General features: G+C 51.3%; 1 protein-coding gene across 3 annotated transcripts; it reads right to left on the reverse strand.

Moving 5' to 3' along the window:
• Window positions 1–580: 580 nt before the first annotated feature.
• Window positions 581–15,029, reverse strand: LOC146043100 (uncharacterized protein CXorf65-like). 3 transcript variants are annotated; one of them, XM_083163526.1, is made up of 6 exons: window positions 14,752–15,029; window positions 9,175–9,261; window positions 8,704–8,820; window positions 8,214–8,288; window positions 878–979; window positions 581–787 (listed from the first exon to the last, which is right to left on the reverse strand). In XM_083163526.1, the coding sequence occupies exons 1-6, from the start codon at window positions 14,774–14,776 to the stop codon at window positions 738–740; spliced, it is 456 nt and encodes a 151-aa protein (XP_083019652.1). In that variant the 5' UTR covers window positions 14,777–15,029; the 3' UTR covers window positions 581–737. The 3 variants fall into 3 exon arrangements, with proteins under 3 accessions (XP_083019652.1, XP_083019651.1, XP_083019653.1); XM_083163525.1 differs by lacking the exon at window positions 14,752–15,029 and adding an exon at window positions 12,306–12,716; XM_083163527.1 differs by lacking the exons at window positions 8,214–8,288; window positions 14,752–15,029 and adding an exon at window positions 12,306–13,413.
• Between the last annotated feature and the right edge of the window lie 2,202 nt (window positions 15,030–17,231).

Below are 17,231 nucleotides of genomic sequence, written 5' to 3' on the forward strand. Positions count from 1 at the left end.
TACTGTGAGGCAGTAATGTAACCATTACACCATCCGTACTGCCCTGTATATATAACACATGGTGGGGATAGAACCCATGACCTCAGTGCTGTGAGGCAGTAATGTAACCATTACACCATCCGTACTGCCCTGTATATATAACACACGGTGGGGATAGAACCCATAACCTCAGTGCTGTGAGGCAGTAATGTAACCATTACACCATCCGTACTGCCCCGTATATATAACACATGGTGGGGATAGAACCCATGACCTCAGCGCTGTGAGGCAGTAATGTAACCATTACACCATCCGTACTGCCCCGTATATATAACACATGGTGGGGATAGAACCCATGACCTCAGTGCTGTGAGGCAGTAATGTAACCATTACACCATCCGTACTGCCCCGTATATATAACACACGGTGGGGATAGAACCCATAACCTCAGTGCTGTGAGGCAGTAATGTAACCATTACACCATCCGTACTGCCCCGTATATATAACACATGGTGGGAATAGAACCCATGACCTCAGTGCTGTGAGGCAGTAATGTAACCATAACACCTTCCATGAAGCCATATCCTCTCTACACCTCATGTAGGTTCTTTAAGAGTCAATTTTATTTTTGTGTACTAACAGTGTACAAATCATTTCTTCTATAAACACATATTTGAATGAAAAAAACAACAACAACTGAGCAAATGATCTGAATGTACTGGAGGAGGGGAATGTAGTGATGGGTGCAGCTTCGGTCCTTACGGCTTTGCCATTTTTTTCCGGTTAGAAATACTCTGTTTTCCTGTTGCTATAAGAGAAAAAAAAGACAGAATGAGTCCTAACGGATGATACAAGGAGATTTGGTTGTGTGGCCGTATTATAAGATAGCGTCTCTTACCTTCCGGCGAGGTGGAGAGGACTACGGGGTTTTTTTTGTTAGACTTTCTGGATTTGGTCTTGCGGCTGGAGTACTTGGAGTCACCCCAGTTTCCCAACTTGGCTATGGAGAAAAATAAATAAAAATAATAGAACAATTGGTAATCCAATCAGTTTCAATTCAGTTCACTTGTTCTCCTAACAGTCTACATTGCGGGGGAAATGCAGGAAAGAATCAGATCACATCTATAATGTGTGATCTCCTGCAGACAGTGATTAGTAGGGTTGCCACCTCTCCAGGATTTCCTGGATTCTCCCTGAATTGGTGGCAACCCTCCAGGATGTTTTTGCAGTCTCCCGGATTTTGGGATTTTCCAGGAATCCAGGTGACTTTGAAAGCCTCCACAGCCTTTCAACTGAGTGTGCACAGTCAGGGGCGTAGGGAGGGTAGTTCCAGTGGAGCGCGAGCTCCGGTTGCTAGAAAGGCCACAGGGCATGCACAGTGCGTCTCCAGCACTTGCGAGTTGCTGTCCGCCCCACAGCTCCCTCTACCTCCAGAAATATTTAAACTGGGCCTTGGGAGAGGATGGAGGAGCACTGTGCAGCCCACAGCTGAGGATGCTGCAGCAGCGCTTCCTCCCAAACTGAGCCTCGGAGGAGAGATAAGCTGGCTGCTACTGTGTATCAGTCCCAGGGGACCTCTGGTCTGTGCTGTCAGGTGAGGAAATGGTGAGGCCAGTGTGGAGGGGGGGGGGGGGGGTGTGGACGGTCAGTGTTTGGGGCAGATATGCATGTTAGAGAAGTGAGGGGGTGGGGGAGGTTGCTGTGAAGTTGTTGTCACTGGTGTCAGGGTGAGGGGAGGATGTATGAGGGATCTCTGTGTAGGAGTTGTCAGTAGGGGAAATGTGTTATTAAATGTAACAATAGGGACATGTCTGTATTAGAGGCCACACCCACTTTTCTGAAGAAGTCATGTCTGTTTTACAAAGCTACGCCCACTTTTCCGGGAGCACACGCACATGAAGGTGTGGGGGGGGGGGGGGGGGGGAATCTCCAGGAATCGAAGATGCCTGAGGTGGCAACCATAGTGATTAGCCTGATGATATAAAGTCACAGAAAAGCACAGAGAAGGAAGCTATGTAGCTATGTTAGCATTCCGCATCGCAGCATGCAATGTCTATACAGATCCCTTCCTATACTATACACGTGCGCCTCACCGCTGCACATAACCTGTTGTGCCAGTACCAGGCGGACAGAAGGTGCCACTTTAAATCTGGCATCTTTCCATAATGAAAGTAGATACAAAGATGATGTTTTATATGGAGCAAAGTTTTGAAATAAACCTTTCACACCTGAATTACTCAACCTTGTCCTTGTTCTTTCTGGTTTGGTGACTTGTAGGACCGACTTTGGGTCCATCCACTGTGAAGCTACAATCAGCTGGTTCAGAAGAGCAGAGTTTACGGGCGTCCTGCCCGCAGGGTCTCACGCCCAGGTAATGGGTGGTTGTTGTTGAGATCAGCTTAGTGTATATGGTACTTTGTGTAAGTGTCATTTACACCCCTATAAGCTCCTTACTTCACAGATACGGGTGTCATACAGTATTTAACCTCACGTGACGTGATAATCCAGTCATTAGGTAGGATACCATTCTCCTTGTCTACATTAAGTGTCCGCAATATGCTTACTGTTGAAAACTAAAATCAGAAGATTTTAGCCATCAAGGGGGTGTGTCACACTCTGCCCGAGGGGCGTGTCTAGCTTCACATATGGGCGTGTCTTTGAAAAATGCTGCAATATGGGGTTTCTTGTTTGGACATACAGTATATATTCGCTGTGATATTTATTTTCTTCTCACTCTGCACATTATACAGGATTAATGTGATATATATGCAATAAATGGCAAATGCAATTTGACCTGTGAATTCATCTTCATTTTTGCTGCATTAAATGTTATTTTGTTGTGAACACTGATGGTCTGCAACTTGTAAGCACTACCTTTATGTATTGGATGTGGTGTTTTCCCTGCCAGTATAGCATTAGCCAAATCAGTATGTAGTCCAGATACTCTAATTACACAAATGTGTTTTAAGGAAAGAAAAAAGAAACAAAATTCTCCTCCTTGAAGATAACAGCAGCAGCATGCTATGGGTCAGTGCACACCGGCACAGATAAGAAAGACCCTGTGTGATCATGTGCTTATGTCTTTCTCTCTCCAAGTCAGCGGGGAGTAATGAGAGTCGCATCACAGTGATTCGAGAAGATCACAGTCCTGCAGAATCTAGGAGAGATTAGGGGTACAATGCATGGCAGAGATTTATGACTGAAACAGAAGCCTCCTGCAAGATGCAGGAGGGTAGGCTATTATTCCGTACACTGATCATTAATTAAACAGGTAGGGGGTGATGACTGTGCAGTCAGCAATCAGGGAGGACTGTGTAGCACATGGCTGGGCTTTGGGACTGGGTGTCCTTGCAATATAGGAAGCAACTGCACAAGGTATAGCTGCCACTGGGGGAGCTCTCTATGTAATCCGCACAGGGCTGGCTCTGTATTATACAGCAGCTTCTGCTTGGTGTCCTCTATCTGCCAGTAATGTTATACCTACTGTGTATTGTCACCTGCAATTACTTATTATATGCGAGCTGCCGCACTTGTCCGTACATGTTGCAGGCGGAGGTCACGATTACGTATTATTATTATTGCAGTCAGTGATTGAGGCAGGACAGTAGTAACAATGTACGTGATTTAAGGCGGAACTGGTCCTTGTGTTGCCATAATACACTGATGGACATATAACTTTACTGAAGACATAGATAATAGCTGTATAAATACGCAGACATCATTGCCACACACTGTTATTTAGGAAAGATTATAGGTTTGCTGTAAATAGTGCACAGATTATTCTCAGGTTTTACTGGGACAATAAAACGGGAGGACAGTCTGGAATTTACCGAGGGGGGGGGGGGGGGGGGATTTGACATTTTAGGCCTCAGTCCACACTACTGTGATCACCTCTGCTCACTCCCTGAAAGTCTCTGTGTTCCCAGCTGCCTCACCTCTTCTTTCTCCCCATGACAGTCCCTGTATTCCCAGCTGCCACACCTCCGCTCTCTCCCTCTGACTGTCCCTGTATTCCCAGCTGCATACCTCCCAACTGTCACGATTCCGTCGGGACAGTCCCGATTTTCGGGTCCTGTCCCGACGTCCCACCCGCTGCAGGCATTGTCCCGCTGCGGGGGGTGGCAGTTGGGAGACCCCCCAATCTAGTAGAATAGACGCTGTGCGCATGCGCACAGCGTCTATTCTCGTATGAAAATGAGGTCGCGGCTAATTAGCATAAGCCGCGCCCTCATTTGCATACACCCGCCCCCTTTTCGGGCGCTCGCTTGTGTCCCTATTTCATCCGGACACAAGTTGGGAGGTATGCAGCTGCCTCACCTCTGCTCTCTCCCCCTGACAGTCCCTGTATTCCCAGCTGCCACACCTCCGCTCTCCCTCTCAAAGTCCCTGTATTCCCAGCTGCCACACCTCCGCTCTCTCCCTCTGACTGTCCCTGTATTCCCAGCTGCCACACCTCCGCTCTCTCCCTCTGACTGTCCCTGTATACCCAGCTGCCACACCTCCACTCTCTCCCTCTGACAGTCCCTGTATTCCCAGCTGCCACACCTCCGCTCTCTCCCTCTGACAGTCCCTGTATTCCCAGCTGCCTCACCTCTGCTCTCTCCCCCTGACAGTCCTTGTATTCCCAGCTGCCACACCTCCGCTCTCTCCCTCTGACTGCCCCTGTATTCCCAGCTGCCACAGCTCCGCTCTCTCCCTCTGACTGTCCCTGTATACCCAGCTGCCACACCTCCGCTCTCTCCCTCTGACAGTCCCTGTATTCCCAGCTGCCACACCTCCGCTCTCTCCCTCTGACAGTCCCTGTATTCCCAGCTGCCACACCTCCGCTCTCTCCCTCTGACAGTCCCTGTATTCCCAGCTGCCACACCTCCGCTCTCTCCCTCTGACAGTCCCTGTATTCCCAGCTGCCTCACCTCTGCTCTCTCCCCCTGACAGTCCTTGTATTCCCAGCTGCCACACCTCCGCTCTCCCTCTGACAGTCCCTGTATTCCCAGCTGCCTCACCTCTGCTCTCTCCCCCTGACAGTCCTTGTATTCCCAGCTGCCTCACCTCTGCTCTCTCCCCCTGACAGTCCTTGTATTCCCAGCTGCCACACCTCCGCTCTCTCCCTGACATTGCCTGTATTCCCAGCTCATAGCCACCTCAACTCCGCTCTCTCCCTGATACTGCCTGTATTCCCAGATCATAGCTGCCTCACCTCTGCTCTCTCCCTGACAGTCCCTGTATTCCCAGGCCACAGTCACCTCACCCTGACAGTCCCTGTATTCCCAGCTCACAGCTTCCTCACCTCTGCTCTCTCCCTGACAGTCCCTGTACCCCTGGCTCACATCTGCCTCACCTCTGCTCTCTCCTTGACACTCCATGTATTCCCAGCTTATAGCCGCCTCACCACTGCTCTCTCCCTGACACTGCCTGTATTCCCAGCCGCCTCACCTCTGCTCTCTCTCCCTGACACTTCCTCTATCCACAGCAGACAGCTATTCACCTCTGCTTTCACCCTGAGACTGCTTGTATTCCCAGCTGACTCACCCCTGCACTCTCCCCGACATTCCCTGTTTCCCCAGCTCATAGCTGCCTCACCTCTGCTCCTCTCCCTGACACTCCCTGTATCCCCAGCTCATAGCTACCTCACCTCTGCTCTCTCCCTGACACTGCCTGTATCCCCAGCTCACAGCCGCCTCACCTCTGCTTTCTCCCTGACACACCCTGTATCCCCAGCACATAGCCGCCTCACCTCTGCTCTCTCCCTGACAGTTCCTGTATTCCCAGCTCACAGCCACCTCACCTCTGCTTTCTCCATGACACACCCTGTATCCCCAGCTCATTGCCGCCTCGCCTCTGCTTTCTCCCTGACAGTCCCTGTATTGCCAGCTCACAGCCTCCTCACCTCTGCTCTCTCCCTGACACTCCCAGTATCCCCAGCTCATAGCCGCCTCACCTCTGCTCTCTCCCTGACACTGCCTGTATCCCCAGCTCACAGCCGCCTCACCTCTGCTCTCTCCCTGACACTCCCAGTATCCCCAGCTCATAGCCGCCTCACCTCTGCTCTCTCCCTGACAGTTCCTGTATTCCCAGCTCACAGCCACCTCACCTCTGCTCTCTCTCTCTCTGAAACTGCCTGTATCCCCAGCTCATAGCCGCCTCACCTCTGTTCTCTCCCTGACACTGTCTGTATTCCCAGCTCACAGCTATTCATCTCTGTTCTCACCCTGACAGTCACTGTATCCCCAGCTCATAGCCGCCTCACTTCTGCTCTCTCCCTGAAACTCCCTGTATTTACCAGCAACATTAAATGGGTCCCAGGAGCAGGGCCGGATTTGTGCCTAGGCCCGTGAGGCACCGGCCTCAGGGCGGCACTAATTAAGGGCTGCAGGCAGGCTGACATTCTGTTAAATGGCACAGCGGGTGGGCAGTGGCGAGTGACGAGCGCCGCCGCCGCAAATTATCCTATGTCGGCGGCAGCGCCGCTCATCACCCGCCACTGCCCACCACTCTGCCATGCATTACATCACCGCTTAGTGGCTGGATCCGACGGTCCCCCTGCGTGTCCGAAAATGGCTCATTGCTGCCGGCTCCCGCCCATTGGCTACTCCACACACACAGTCTATTGGCTGCTGTGTATCCAGCAGCTGAGCTGATTGGCGCGCAGATCCTTCCTGCGCTCAGTCAGTCACAGTGTGTGAGCCGGAGAGAGACTGATGGAGACACTGTGCTAATCACTGTACTAATAAGTGCCTCCCTCCGGGTCCTCCGTACACTGAGCAGTCCAGAGTGCTTAAAAAAATATGAAGGTGGGCTACAGTTAAATTTTTATGAAATATATAAATAACAAAATATATATACATTTATGATTACATTAAAACAGGGTTGCCGACCCTCCCGGAATTACCGGGAGGATCCCGAAAATCTGGTCCTCCTCCCGGCCCCCCGGAAAGGTGGGCAACCCTCCCGGATTCTGGGGGACCCCCACGCCACCCCCCGATTGCGGCGTCTTCCCCATACCTTTGGATTGAAATCCATCAATCCGCGGGTCTCTGAGGAGGGGGCGGAGCTAAAATCGCGTCATTTTAGCCCCGCCCCCTCCACGTAGATCTGTGAATTGGGGTTTTTACCATCCTGGGGGCGGGGCTTAATGATGTATAGCTCAAGCCCCGCCCCCTGAACTGCAGCTGGAAGTCTCCTCTCCGACAGAAAAAGTCGGCAACCCTGCATTAAAATAGGGGAAGGGGGGGGGGGGGGCAAAAAATGTTGTGCCTAGGGGCGGCCTGGCCCCTAAATTCGCCCCTGCCCAGGAGTCTCCGCTGGATAGAACGGCGCCTTGTTTTTAGGTGTGGTGCACACCTATAAATCAATATTTAAAAAAACGGTACTTGTTTCCTTGCACGGCCACAATCGGAGGTAATCGTGTACCTTAACTTAAGGTACACGATTACCCCCGATGGACCCGATTTCCTTTGAAATCAGGTCCATCTTGCCGGCAAAGGCAAAATCGGGTCCATCGTGTCGGTTGGGTGCATTAACATGGCACGCGACGCGACCGACACGATGCACCCGATTTTCCCATAGGGTTCAATGTTAAAATATTTTTAACATTGTAATCGCGTTCATCGCTTCGGTCTTGTGCCATTATAATGGCACAAGATGCGATGGATGCGATTAAGCACTTTTTACATAGCTAACAATGGGAAATGGGCCCAGTACACGTCCTCCGACCTTTTCATACCCCTACTATCCACGTCGGCGTGGAGTTGAGAATATAAAGTGTGGCGAGCGCAGCGAGCCACCGAGCCCGAAGCGTGGCGAGCGCAGCGAGCCCCGCGAGGGGACGCGTATACCTGTGAAGTTATACGCGTCCCCTCGCGGGGCTCGCTGCGCTCGCCGCGCTTCGGGTTGGCGTCAATCGTGGGGTGCCGTTGAGGGGGTTAAAATTGGGGTCTGGGGAGACTTTTAAATTGAATCTTATGTAAATTAGGGTCCCAGGAACCCTATTCACATTTCAAATCAATGTAAAAATCGGTCGCATCGCGTCGGTCGCATCGCATGCGATTTGGTCGCATGCGATGCGACCGACCCGATCAACATCGGTGTGGCCGTGCTAGGAAACAAGTACCAAAAAAACTCCACACGTTCCAAATTAAGCCACACCCACTATTCTGCATAAACACGCCTCTGCTTAACAAATTTAAACAAGCATTTTGAATGTAGGCGAAATCGGTGAGCGAGTGGAGACTTACTCAGGAATTTGGCATTGACGATGCTATCATCATTCAGTAAGGGTGTAAATATGACATCTGCGGAGTCGGGCGGTCCTGCGGGTAAGCATTACTGTTAATGAAATCAACATAGACAGAATAGCATAACAAAGGGGCCGATTCGGCGCGTTGGCATAATGATGGACAGGCAGGAGGCGGTCGCAGGGGCCTGCCCAGCGTTTTATGGGCGTGCCCACAAGAATGGTGTGACAGGCGTCACATGATGTCAGAGCCCGCCCCCAATTCGCAAATCTCTGCACAGGATAAAAATAAATAAAGGGTTACTTATCACATAATGCCCCCAGTCCACATTATGCCACACAACAATTCAGCGGTGAAGCTATTAGAGAGCTGTATGACTTGGGTGCCTGTTAGGTGGGCCCCCTGTGGCTCTGGGCCCCATAGGTATGGCACTCTCTGCACCCACTATAGCTACACCCGGTACATCCGAGCGCACGCTCCCATCACTTACTGGTCACCGCCAGCAGGACGCAGGTCTCTCTCTCACTGAGGAGCTCGTTAGCGTAGCGCTGCTGATTGTCCAGGAGGTTCTTCACCTGCCCACTGTCGTCTGCGAGTTCCACATCACCTAGAACACAGAGGTACAGGAGGTACGTGCTATGTACTTACCGTATACTTACATGTACACCCATATCCTGTGCTAGTCCATCATTCAGTTCTCTGCCCCCCCTGCCCCCCATATTGATGGTATAGCGCATGGCATATACAGCAGGTGACACTAAAGGCCCCCTTGGACCCGATTGGCTTCAGATTTATCCTATGTGCAGGAGAATCAAACTCTGACCCAATGCACACGGGATTGTGCATTGGGTCCTACACATCAGACTTTGACAGATAAATTGTCCCTATCCATTGGGTCAAATCTGACAAAATCTCATAAGTGTAAGGGGCCCTTCAGTTTGGCGCGCAGTATCCCCCATACCTTCGTTTCCATAGTGACAGGTGTTCTTGATACTTTGCAGCAGGAGCTGAACTTTACAGTTGATGTTAAACAGCGTCTCTTCATTATCTGTAGGGAGGTAATTAAGTCCCGTTATCCTTACAATGAATATAGCTTAAAATCCAGACACGTTTAGTGTACAGCCGTCCCCACAGTCACACACCCAGCATACAGCCGCACAGTCCCCACAGTCACACACCCAGTGCACAGCCGCACAGACCCCACAGTCACACACCCAGTGTACAGCCGCACAGTCCTCACAGTCACACACCCAGCATACAGCCACACAGTCCTCACAGTCACACACCCAGCATACAGCCGCACAGTCCCCACAGTCACACACCCAGCATACAGCCGCACAGACCCCACAGTCACACACCCAGCATACAGCCGCACAGTCCTCACAGTCACACACCCAGCATACAGCCACACAGTCCTCACAGTCACACACCCAGCATACAGCCGCACAGTCCTCACAGTCACACACCCAGCATACAGCCACACAGTCCTCACAGTCACACACCCAGCATACAGCCGCACAGTCCCCACAGTCACACACCCAGCATACAGCCACACAGTCCCCACAGTCACACACCCAGCATACAGCCGCACAGTCCCAACAGTTACACCCACCATACAGCCACACAGTCCCCACAGTCACACACCCAGCATGGGTTGGGATCATTTGGTCTATTGCATTATGGTAGAAAGTCATTAGGTCGAATCCATTAGGTCGACATGCTAAAAGGTCGACATGACTCTAGGTCGACATGGGAAAAGGTCGACATGATTCTAGGTCGAAAGGTCATTAGTTCGACAGGTCATTAGTTCGACATTGTCTATGTCGACATTCACAAGGTCGACATGGGGTTTTTCACTGTTTTTTTACCTGAATGTCAACACAGTCGACATGGACACAGTTTAAAGTGCACTGCATCCCCTCGCATCGCTCGCTATGCGTCGGGCACGGTGCCTCGCTACGCTCGGCACACTATTTTATTCTCCCACCACGCCCTAGTGGATGGTAGGGCATGAAATACCGCCTGTCGGCACATGTTGGCTCAAAAAACAGTGAAAAACTCCATGTCGACCTTGTGAATGTCGACATAGACAATGTCGAACTAATGACCTTGTCGAACTAATGACCTGTCGAACTAATGACCTTTCGAACTAGAATCATGTCGACCTTTTCCCATGTCGACCTAGAGTCATGTCGACCTTTTAGCATGTCGACCTAATGGATTCGACCTAATGACTGTCGACCATAATGCAGTAGACCAAATGACCGCATCCCCCCAGCATACAGCCGCACAGTCCTCACAGCCACATACCCAGCATACAGCCGCACAGTCCTCACAGTCACACACCCAGCATACAGACGCATACCTCCCAACATGACCCTCTCCAGGAGGGTTACATTGCTCTGTTTCTGGACTTTCTTCTTAATTTATGGATTACCATCACCTGTGCTTAAACACCTTTCTTATCAATTACCCTGTTTAAAACAGGTGATGACAATCATATATTAAGATGAAGTCCACAAACAGATCATTCTGTCCCTCCTGGAGAGGGTCATGTTGGGAGGTATGCAGACGCACAGTCCCCAGTGTCACACACCCAGCGTACAGTCGCACAGTCCCCAGTGTCACACACCCAGCGTACAGTCGCACAGTTCCCACAGTCACACACCCAGCATACAGCCTTACAGTCCCCACAGTCACACACCCAGCATACAGCCGCACAGTCCCCACAGTCACACACCCAGAATACAGTCGCACAGTCCCCACAGTACTCACCCATCGTACAGCCGCACAGTCACACATCCGGAATACAGCCGCACAGTCACACACCCAGCATACAGCCGCAGTCCCCAGTCACACACCCAGCATACAGCCGCAAAGTCCCCACAGTCACACACCCGGTATACAGCCGCACAGTCCCCACTGTCACACACCCAGCATACAGTCGCACAGTCCCCACAGTCACACACCGAGCATACAGTTGCACAGTCCCCACAGTCACACACCCAGCATACAGTTGCACAGTCCCCACAGTCACACACCCAGCATACAGCCACACAGTCCCCACAGTCACACACCCAGCATACAGCCACACAGTCCCCACAGTCACACACCCAGCATACAGCCACACAGTCCCCACAGTCACACACCCAGCATACAGCCGCACAGTCCCAACAGTTACACCCACCATACAGCCACACAGTCCCCACAGTCACACACCAAGTATACAGCCGCACAGTCCTCACAGTCACACACCCAGCATATAGCCGCATAGTCCTCACAGTCTCTCACCCAGTATACAGCCGCACAGTCCCCACAGTCACACACCCAGCATACAGCCGCACAGTCCCCACAGTCACACACCCATCGTACAGCCGCACAGTCCCCACAGTCACACACCCAGCATACAGCCGCACAGTCCCCACAGTCACACACCCAGCATACAGCCGCACAGTCCCCACAGTCACACACCCAGCATACAGCCGCACAGTCCCCACAGTCACACACCCAGCATACAGCCACACAGTCCCCAGTCACACATCCAGCATACAGCCATGCAGTCCCCACAGTCACACACCCAGCATATGAAAAGAAAGGGGGGTATACACTGCGCTGTTACTGACTGGAATAAATTTGTAATAATATCTTATAGATGAGTTTAAATCACGTTGTGCACAATGATGGAGGACACACTGTAAGTAGCAAAAATAATTTATATATATATAAAGACAAAAATAATAATAACAGGTAGGTAGGTAATAAACAGAGATTGGATGGTAAAAATCGACAAAACATTATTATTATACTGATATCAGTGTTAAATATATATCACAGTGGATAAAAAGCAGACTAGTGGAGATTCCTTAATTGCTGGCGTCCCAGCTAAAAGTAGATGAAGCAATAATGTTGATTCAGGAATGGCCGCTAAGCACACATATTGGATTAGTATTCTGTAGCAGTGGTAGGAAAGTTAGTAAGCCGAACAACCTTGTTTTAGCAAGTGGGCTAAAAAGCAGCAATTCATGCAGGTGTTGGCATTGGTGCCTGCGGGTTAGTGTCAGCAGGAAAAAGCACGGTTAGTGATATGCTTACTCAGACGGAGTCCCAGAATGTAGCTTAAGTGGAGAGATGTAAATAACGTCCACTGGTGGAATAAGCGTGGGGATAGTACCTCCATGATGGTTGGAGAGTCCGTGCGGCAGAGAATTAACTTTGCTGTGTGCGGCTTCTGGATAGAGATGTAGCGCTCAGCTCCACGGCGCCTGTGGAGACGGAGCTGCTGGCCGGATGTAGATGCGGCTTGATGCGGCCAGTCTCTGAGTGAGGGCGGAAGTGAGAATCTCGTCTACTGGTAGCACTGGCGGAAGTGGGGCAACGCATTTCGTCTCTTGCAAACTGGAGACTTTTTCAAGCAGCATATAGCCGCACAGTCCCCATAGTCACTCACCGAGCATACAGCCGCACAGTCCCCACAGTCACACACCCAGCATACAGCCACACAGTCCCCCACAGTCACACACCCAGCATACAGCTGCACAGTCCCCACAGTCACACACCCAGCATACAGCCGCACAGTCACACATCCAGCATACAGCCGCACAGTCCCCACAGTCACATACCGAGTATACAGCCGCAGTTCCCACAGTCACACCTAGCGTACAGCCATGCATTCCACACAGTCACACACCCAGCGTACAGTCACGCAGTCCTCAGTCACACACCCATCGTACATGCCACATAGTCCTCACAGTCACATACCCAGCGTACAGCCACACAGTCCCCACAGTCACACACCCAGCATACAGCCGCACAGTCCCCACAGTCACACACCCAGCATACAGCCGCACAGTTCCCAGTCACACACCCAGCATACAGCCGCACAGTCCCCACAGTCACACACCCAGCATACAGCCACACAGTCCCCAGTCACACACCCAGCATACCGCCGCACAGTCCCTACAGTCACACACCTAGTGTACAGCCGCAATCCCCACAGTCACACCCAGCGTACAGCCGTGCAGTCCCCACAGTCACACCCAGCGTACAGTCACACACCCAGAATACAGCCGCACAGTCCTCACAGTCACTCACCCAGTATACAGCCACAGTCTCCACAGTCACAAACCCAGCATACAGCTGCACAGTCCCCACAGTCACACACCCAGCATACAGCCGCACAGTCACACATCCAGCATACAGCCGCACAGTCCCCACAGTCACACACCCAGCATACAGCCGCACAGTCCCCACAGTCACACACCCAGCATACAGCCGCACAGTCCCCACAGTCACACATCCAGCATACAGCCGCACAGTCCCCACAGTCACACACCCAGCATACAGCCGCACAGTCCCCACAGTCACACACCCAGCATACAGCCGCACAGTCACACACCCAGCATACAGCCGCACAGTCACACACCCAGCATACAGCCGCACAGTCACACACCCAGTATACAGCCGCACAGTCCCCACAGTCACACACCCAGCATACAGCCGCACAGTCACACACCCCGAATACAGCCGCACAGTCACACACCCAGCATACAGCCGCACAGTCACACACCCAGCATACAGCCGCACAGTCCCCACAGTCACACACCCAGCATACAGCCACACAGTCCCCACAGTCACACACCCAGCATACAGCCGCACAGTCACACACCCAGCATACAGCCGCACAGTCACACACCCAGCATACAGCCGCACAGTCACACACCCAGTATACAGCCGCACAGTCCCCACAGTCACACACCCAGCATACAGCCGCACAGTCACACACCCCGAATACAGCCGCACAGTCACACACCCAGCATACAGCCGCAGTCACACACCCAGCATACAGCCGCACAGTCACACACCCAGCATACAGCCGCACAGTCCCCACAGTCACACATCCAGCATACAGCCGCACAGTCCCCACAGTCACACACCCAGCATACAGCCGCACAGTCACACACCCAGCATACAGCCGCACAGTCACACACCCAGCATACAGCCGCACAGTCACACACCCAGCATACAGCCGCATAGTCCCCACAGTCACACATCCAGCATACAGCCGCACAGTCCCCACAGTCACACACCCAGCATACAGCCGCACAGTCACACACCCAGCATACAGCCGCACAGTCACACACCCAGCATACAGACGCACAGTCCCCACAGTCACACATCCAGTATACAGCCGCACAGTCCCCACAGTCACACATCCAGCATACAGCCGCACAGTCCCCACAGTCACACACCCAGCATACAGCCGCACAGTCACACACCCAGCATACAGCCGCACAGTCCCCACAGTCAGCTGCAGGTATTGGAGCGGTCAGAACCACTGACTAATCATACATGAGCTGGGTCATTGGTGCGCTATAGATAGCGGCAGCAGTAATGACAGGGCACACATCACACATGGGAGGAGAAGCGGTATCAGCACACATACCACTAGTCCCCATAACAACTGTTCATCATTTACCTGCTAATCTCTCTGCACTTTATCTCACTCCAAACTTTGATACCTCTCCCCAAAGTTACTTACCTCCATACAGAACAGTTATGAACATGGCTGCCTCCAGGTCAGGGACAGATTAGCAGGAATCTGCAGCGGTCTGCATGCCGGACGCTGGCACAAGAGCGGGCGAGGGAACGTTGCAGACAGTGGAGCTGTTCTGGTGTTGGCAGCAGAGAATGGGAATATGGAGCCGGCTGGACAGAGATGTTTACCAAGCTCAGCAAACAGCCCTCATTATCCAGCAGCAGCACACACAGCACGCCCGGCCTTACACAGCGCTGTCTCCAAGGTGTTGCTACAGGATGCTGCCAAGAACACATCAGAGGCCTCAGCTTTGTGTACAGGCTGCCATACAACGCTCACAATGGCTGCCTATAGTTACCTAGAAGACTGGGGTGGGGTCCTGGGGTGCACACCAATTGAGAGGTGCGACCCTGCGGAGACCTTTCAGTAGAACTGCATACAAAGTCAAAGGTGCAGGTGCACAAATGAAACTCCCAATCTAAAAAATTTTTGCAATAAAATTTTGCATTTTTAGCGAGGTTCTTCGCTTAGTTATGGCCATAAGTAACGGCTTGCCCACCGCGTCCAGGAGACCTCATTAGTCGGGCAAGTCCCTAACATTTTGGGGGGTACAAATCTAGGGCACAGGGCACCCCAAAATGGTGCAGCCGAGTGACCCCAGGGCAACACAAGACTGAAAGAAATATATAGTGAAACAAAGTGAGGATAGGTTAGTGAGAGAGGCTGCTAAAGATAGCAGGGGTAAGTAAGTGAGAGGTAAAAAAATGAGAGATAAAGTAGTGAGAGGTAAAGGTAAGAAATGAAATACATTGAAATAAAACACACAATAGGGATGAAAGTGAATATGAAAATAAGTGTTAATTTGTGTTGCTCCTGAGGCCAAACAGCCACACCAGTCCAGGGGGGCCCACAACCCAGAAATGCACCCCCCCATCTGATAATCCATTAAACATTTGTGCAGGTCTCACCTTGCTCTGCATGCAGTCTAAGAAATGTCAGGAACCTAATTAAAACCAATATATAGGACAGGTGGGCGTGGGTGCTACCACCAGGCGCAGAAGGGGTCTCTGGCCTTCTAATGTGGCATTAGATATACAGGGGTGGGGTCCTGGGGTGCACACCAATTGAGAGGTGCGACCCTGCGGAGACCTTTCAGTAGAACTGCATACAAAGTCAAAGGTGCAGGTGCACAAATTAAACTCCCAATCTAAAAAAAATTTGCAATAAAATTTTGCATTTTTAGCGAGGTTCTTCGCTTATTTATGGCCATAAGTAACGGCTTGCCCACCGCGTCCAGGTGACCTCATTAGTCGGGCAAGTCCGGGACTTGCCCGACTAATGAGGTCACCTGGACGCGGTGGGCAAGCCGTTACTTATGGCCATAAATAAGCGAAGAACCTCGCTAAAAATGCTAAATTTTATTGCAAAAATTTTTTTGTTTAATTTGTGCACCTGCACCTTTGACTTTGTATGCAGTTCTACCTAGAAGACTGGCCGGGTGTAATTCTGCTGCAGAGCATCGCAGTGGGGCAGAAGGAGGTTGCTGGGTTGGCAGTTGGCACTGGTTTCTATGTACATCCCTTATATAATGATCTCAATACTACGGATGATCCCCGAAATCTAACATTCCTTATTGCCACGTAATGCAGCGATTCGGAATGGGGTAACGGTCATAGCACTGGGTCGACCACTATAGGTCAACATGCATCGATATCGACGTGGGTTGGGTCGACAAAGTCATTAGGTCGACACGGACAAGGTTGACAAGGGGTTTTCATGGTTTTTTTTGTCCCGAATGTCGACACAGTCAACATGGACACTTAAAAAATGTACCGCGTGCCCTCGCATGTCTCGCTGCGCTCAGCACACTGTTATATTCTCCCGCCTTTTGTCTGTCGACCTAGCCCATGTTGACCTAATGCATGTGTCGACCTAATGGCCCTGTCGACCTTGATGCATGTTGACCTTCGTGCTGTCGACCTAACAACTGTATACCTTTGGAATGTGCTCATGGGGCGACCCAGCATTCCCTGCCAATGTATTAACATTCCGTAACAGCAAACTGTGGCAGGGCATGCTGGGACTAGTAGTGTCACCATAGGTGGAGAGCGTCTCAGCCCTGGCACAGAGTCTTGGTAGTGACAGTGGTATAAAGGATAAATCAAAGGGGCAGAAGAGATGGTGCAAGTGGCTCTAATCTGCTGTCACATTCTATGTTTCTATATTTACAACTTGGTAAGTGTCATGCTGTTGTCTTGGGAACCACAGACACATCACATACAATGTAGCAAACACAGACGTTTTTGAAATGTCAGGTATAATAAAAGGCTAACACTGCTTCTCATCTGTATGGGGGGAAATCAAGTGTTGCCCTGTTTGGGCGCACATAGCCGCTGGTGCTGACATTTCTGTTATGTTGTTCCAGTAACTAGTCATACCATCCTCGGAACCCTTCCCCTCCTTCCACTATCACATGACCAAAA

This window comes from Crinia signifera, chromosome 19, assembly GCF_055691185.1.
Source record: "Crinia signifera chromosome 19, ASM5569118v1, whole genome shotgun sequence".
NCBI lineage: Eukaryota > Metazoa > Chordata > Amphibia > Anura > Myobatrachidae > Crinia > Crinia signifera.

Bases quoted from the DNA above. Each gene is read 5' to 3' on its own strand.
- LOC146043100 (XM_083163525.1), bottom strand. From the start codon at position 12,390: ATGGAGGTACTATCCCCACGCTTATTCCACCAGTGGACGTTATTTACA. The intron at 9,262-12,305 runs GTAAGCATATCA...ACCTCCCTACAG, and splicing joins CATTCTGGGACTCCGTCTGA to ATAATGAAGAGACGCTGTTT. The intron at 8,289-8,703 runs GTAAGTGATGGG...GCTTACCCGCAG, and splicing joins CGTCCTGCTGGCGGTGACCA to GACCGCCCGACTCCGCAGAT.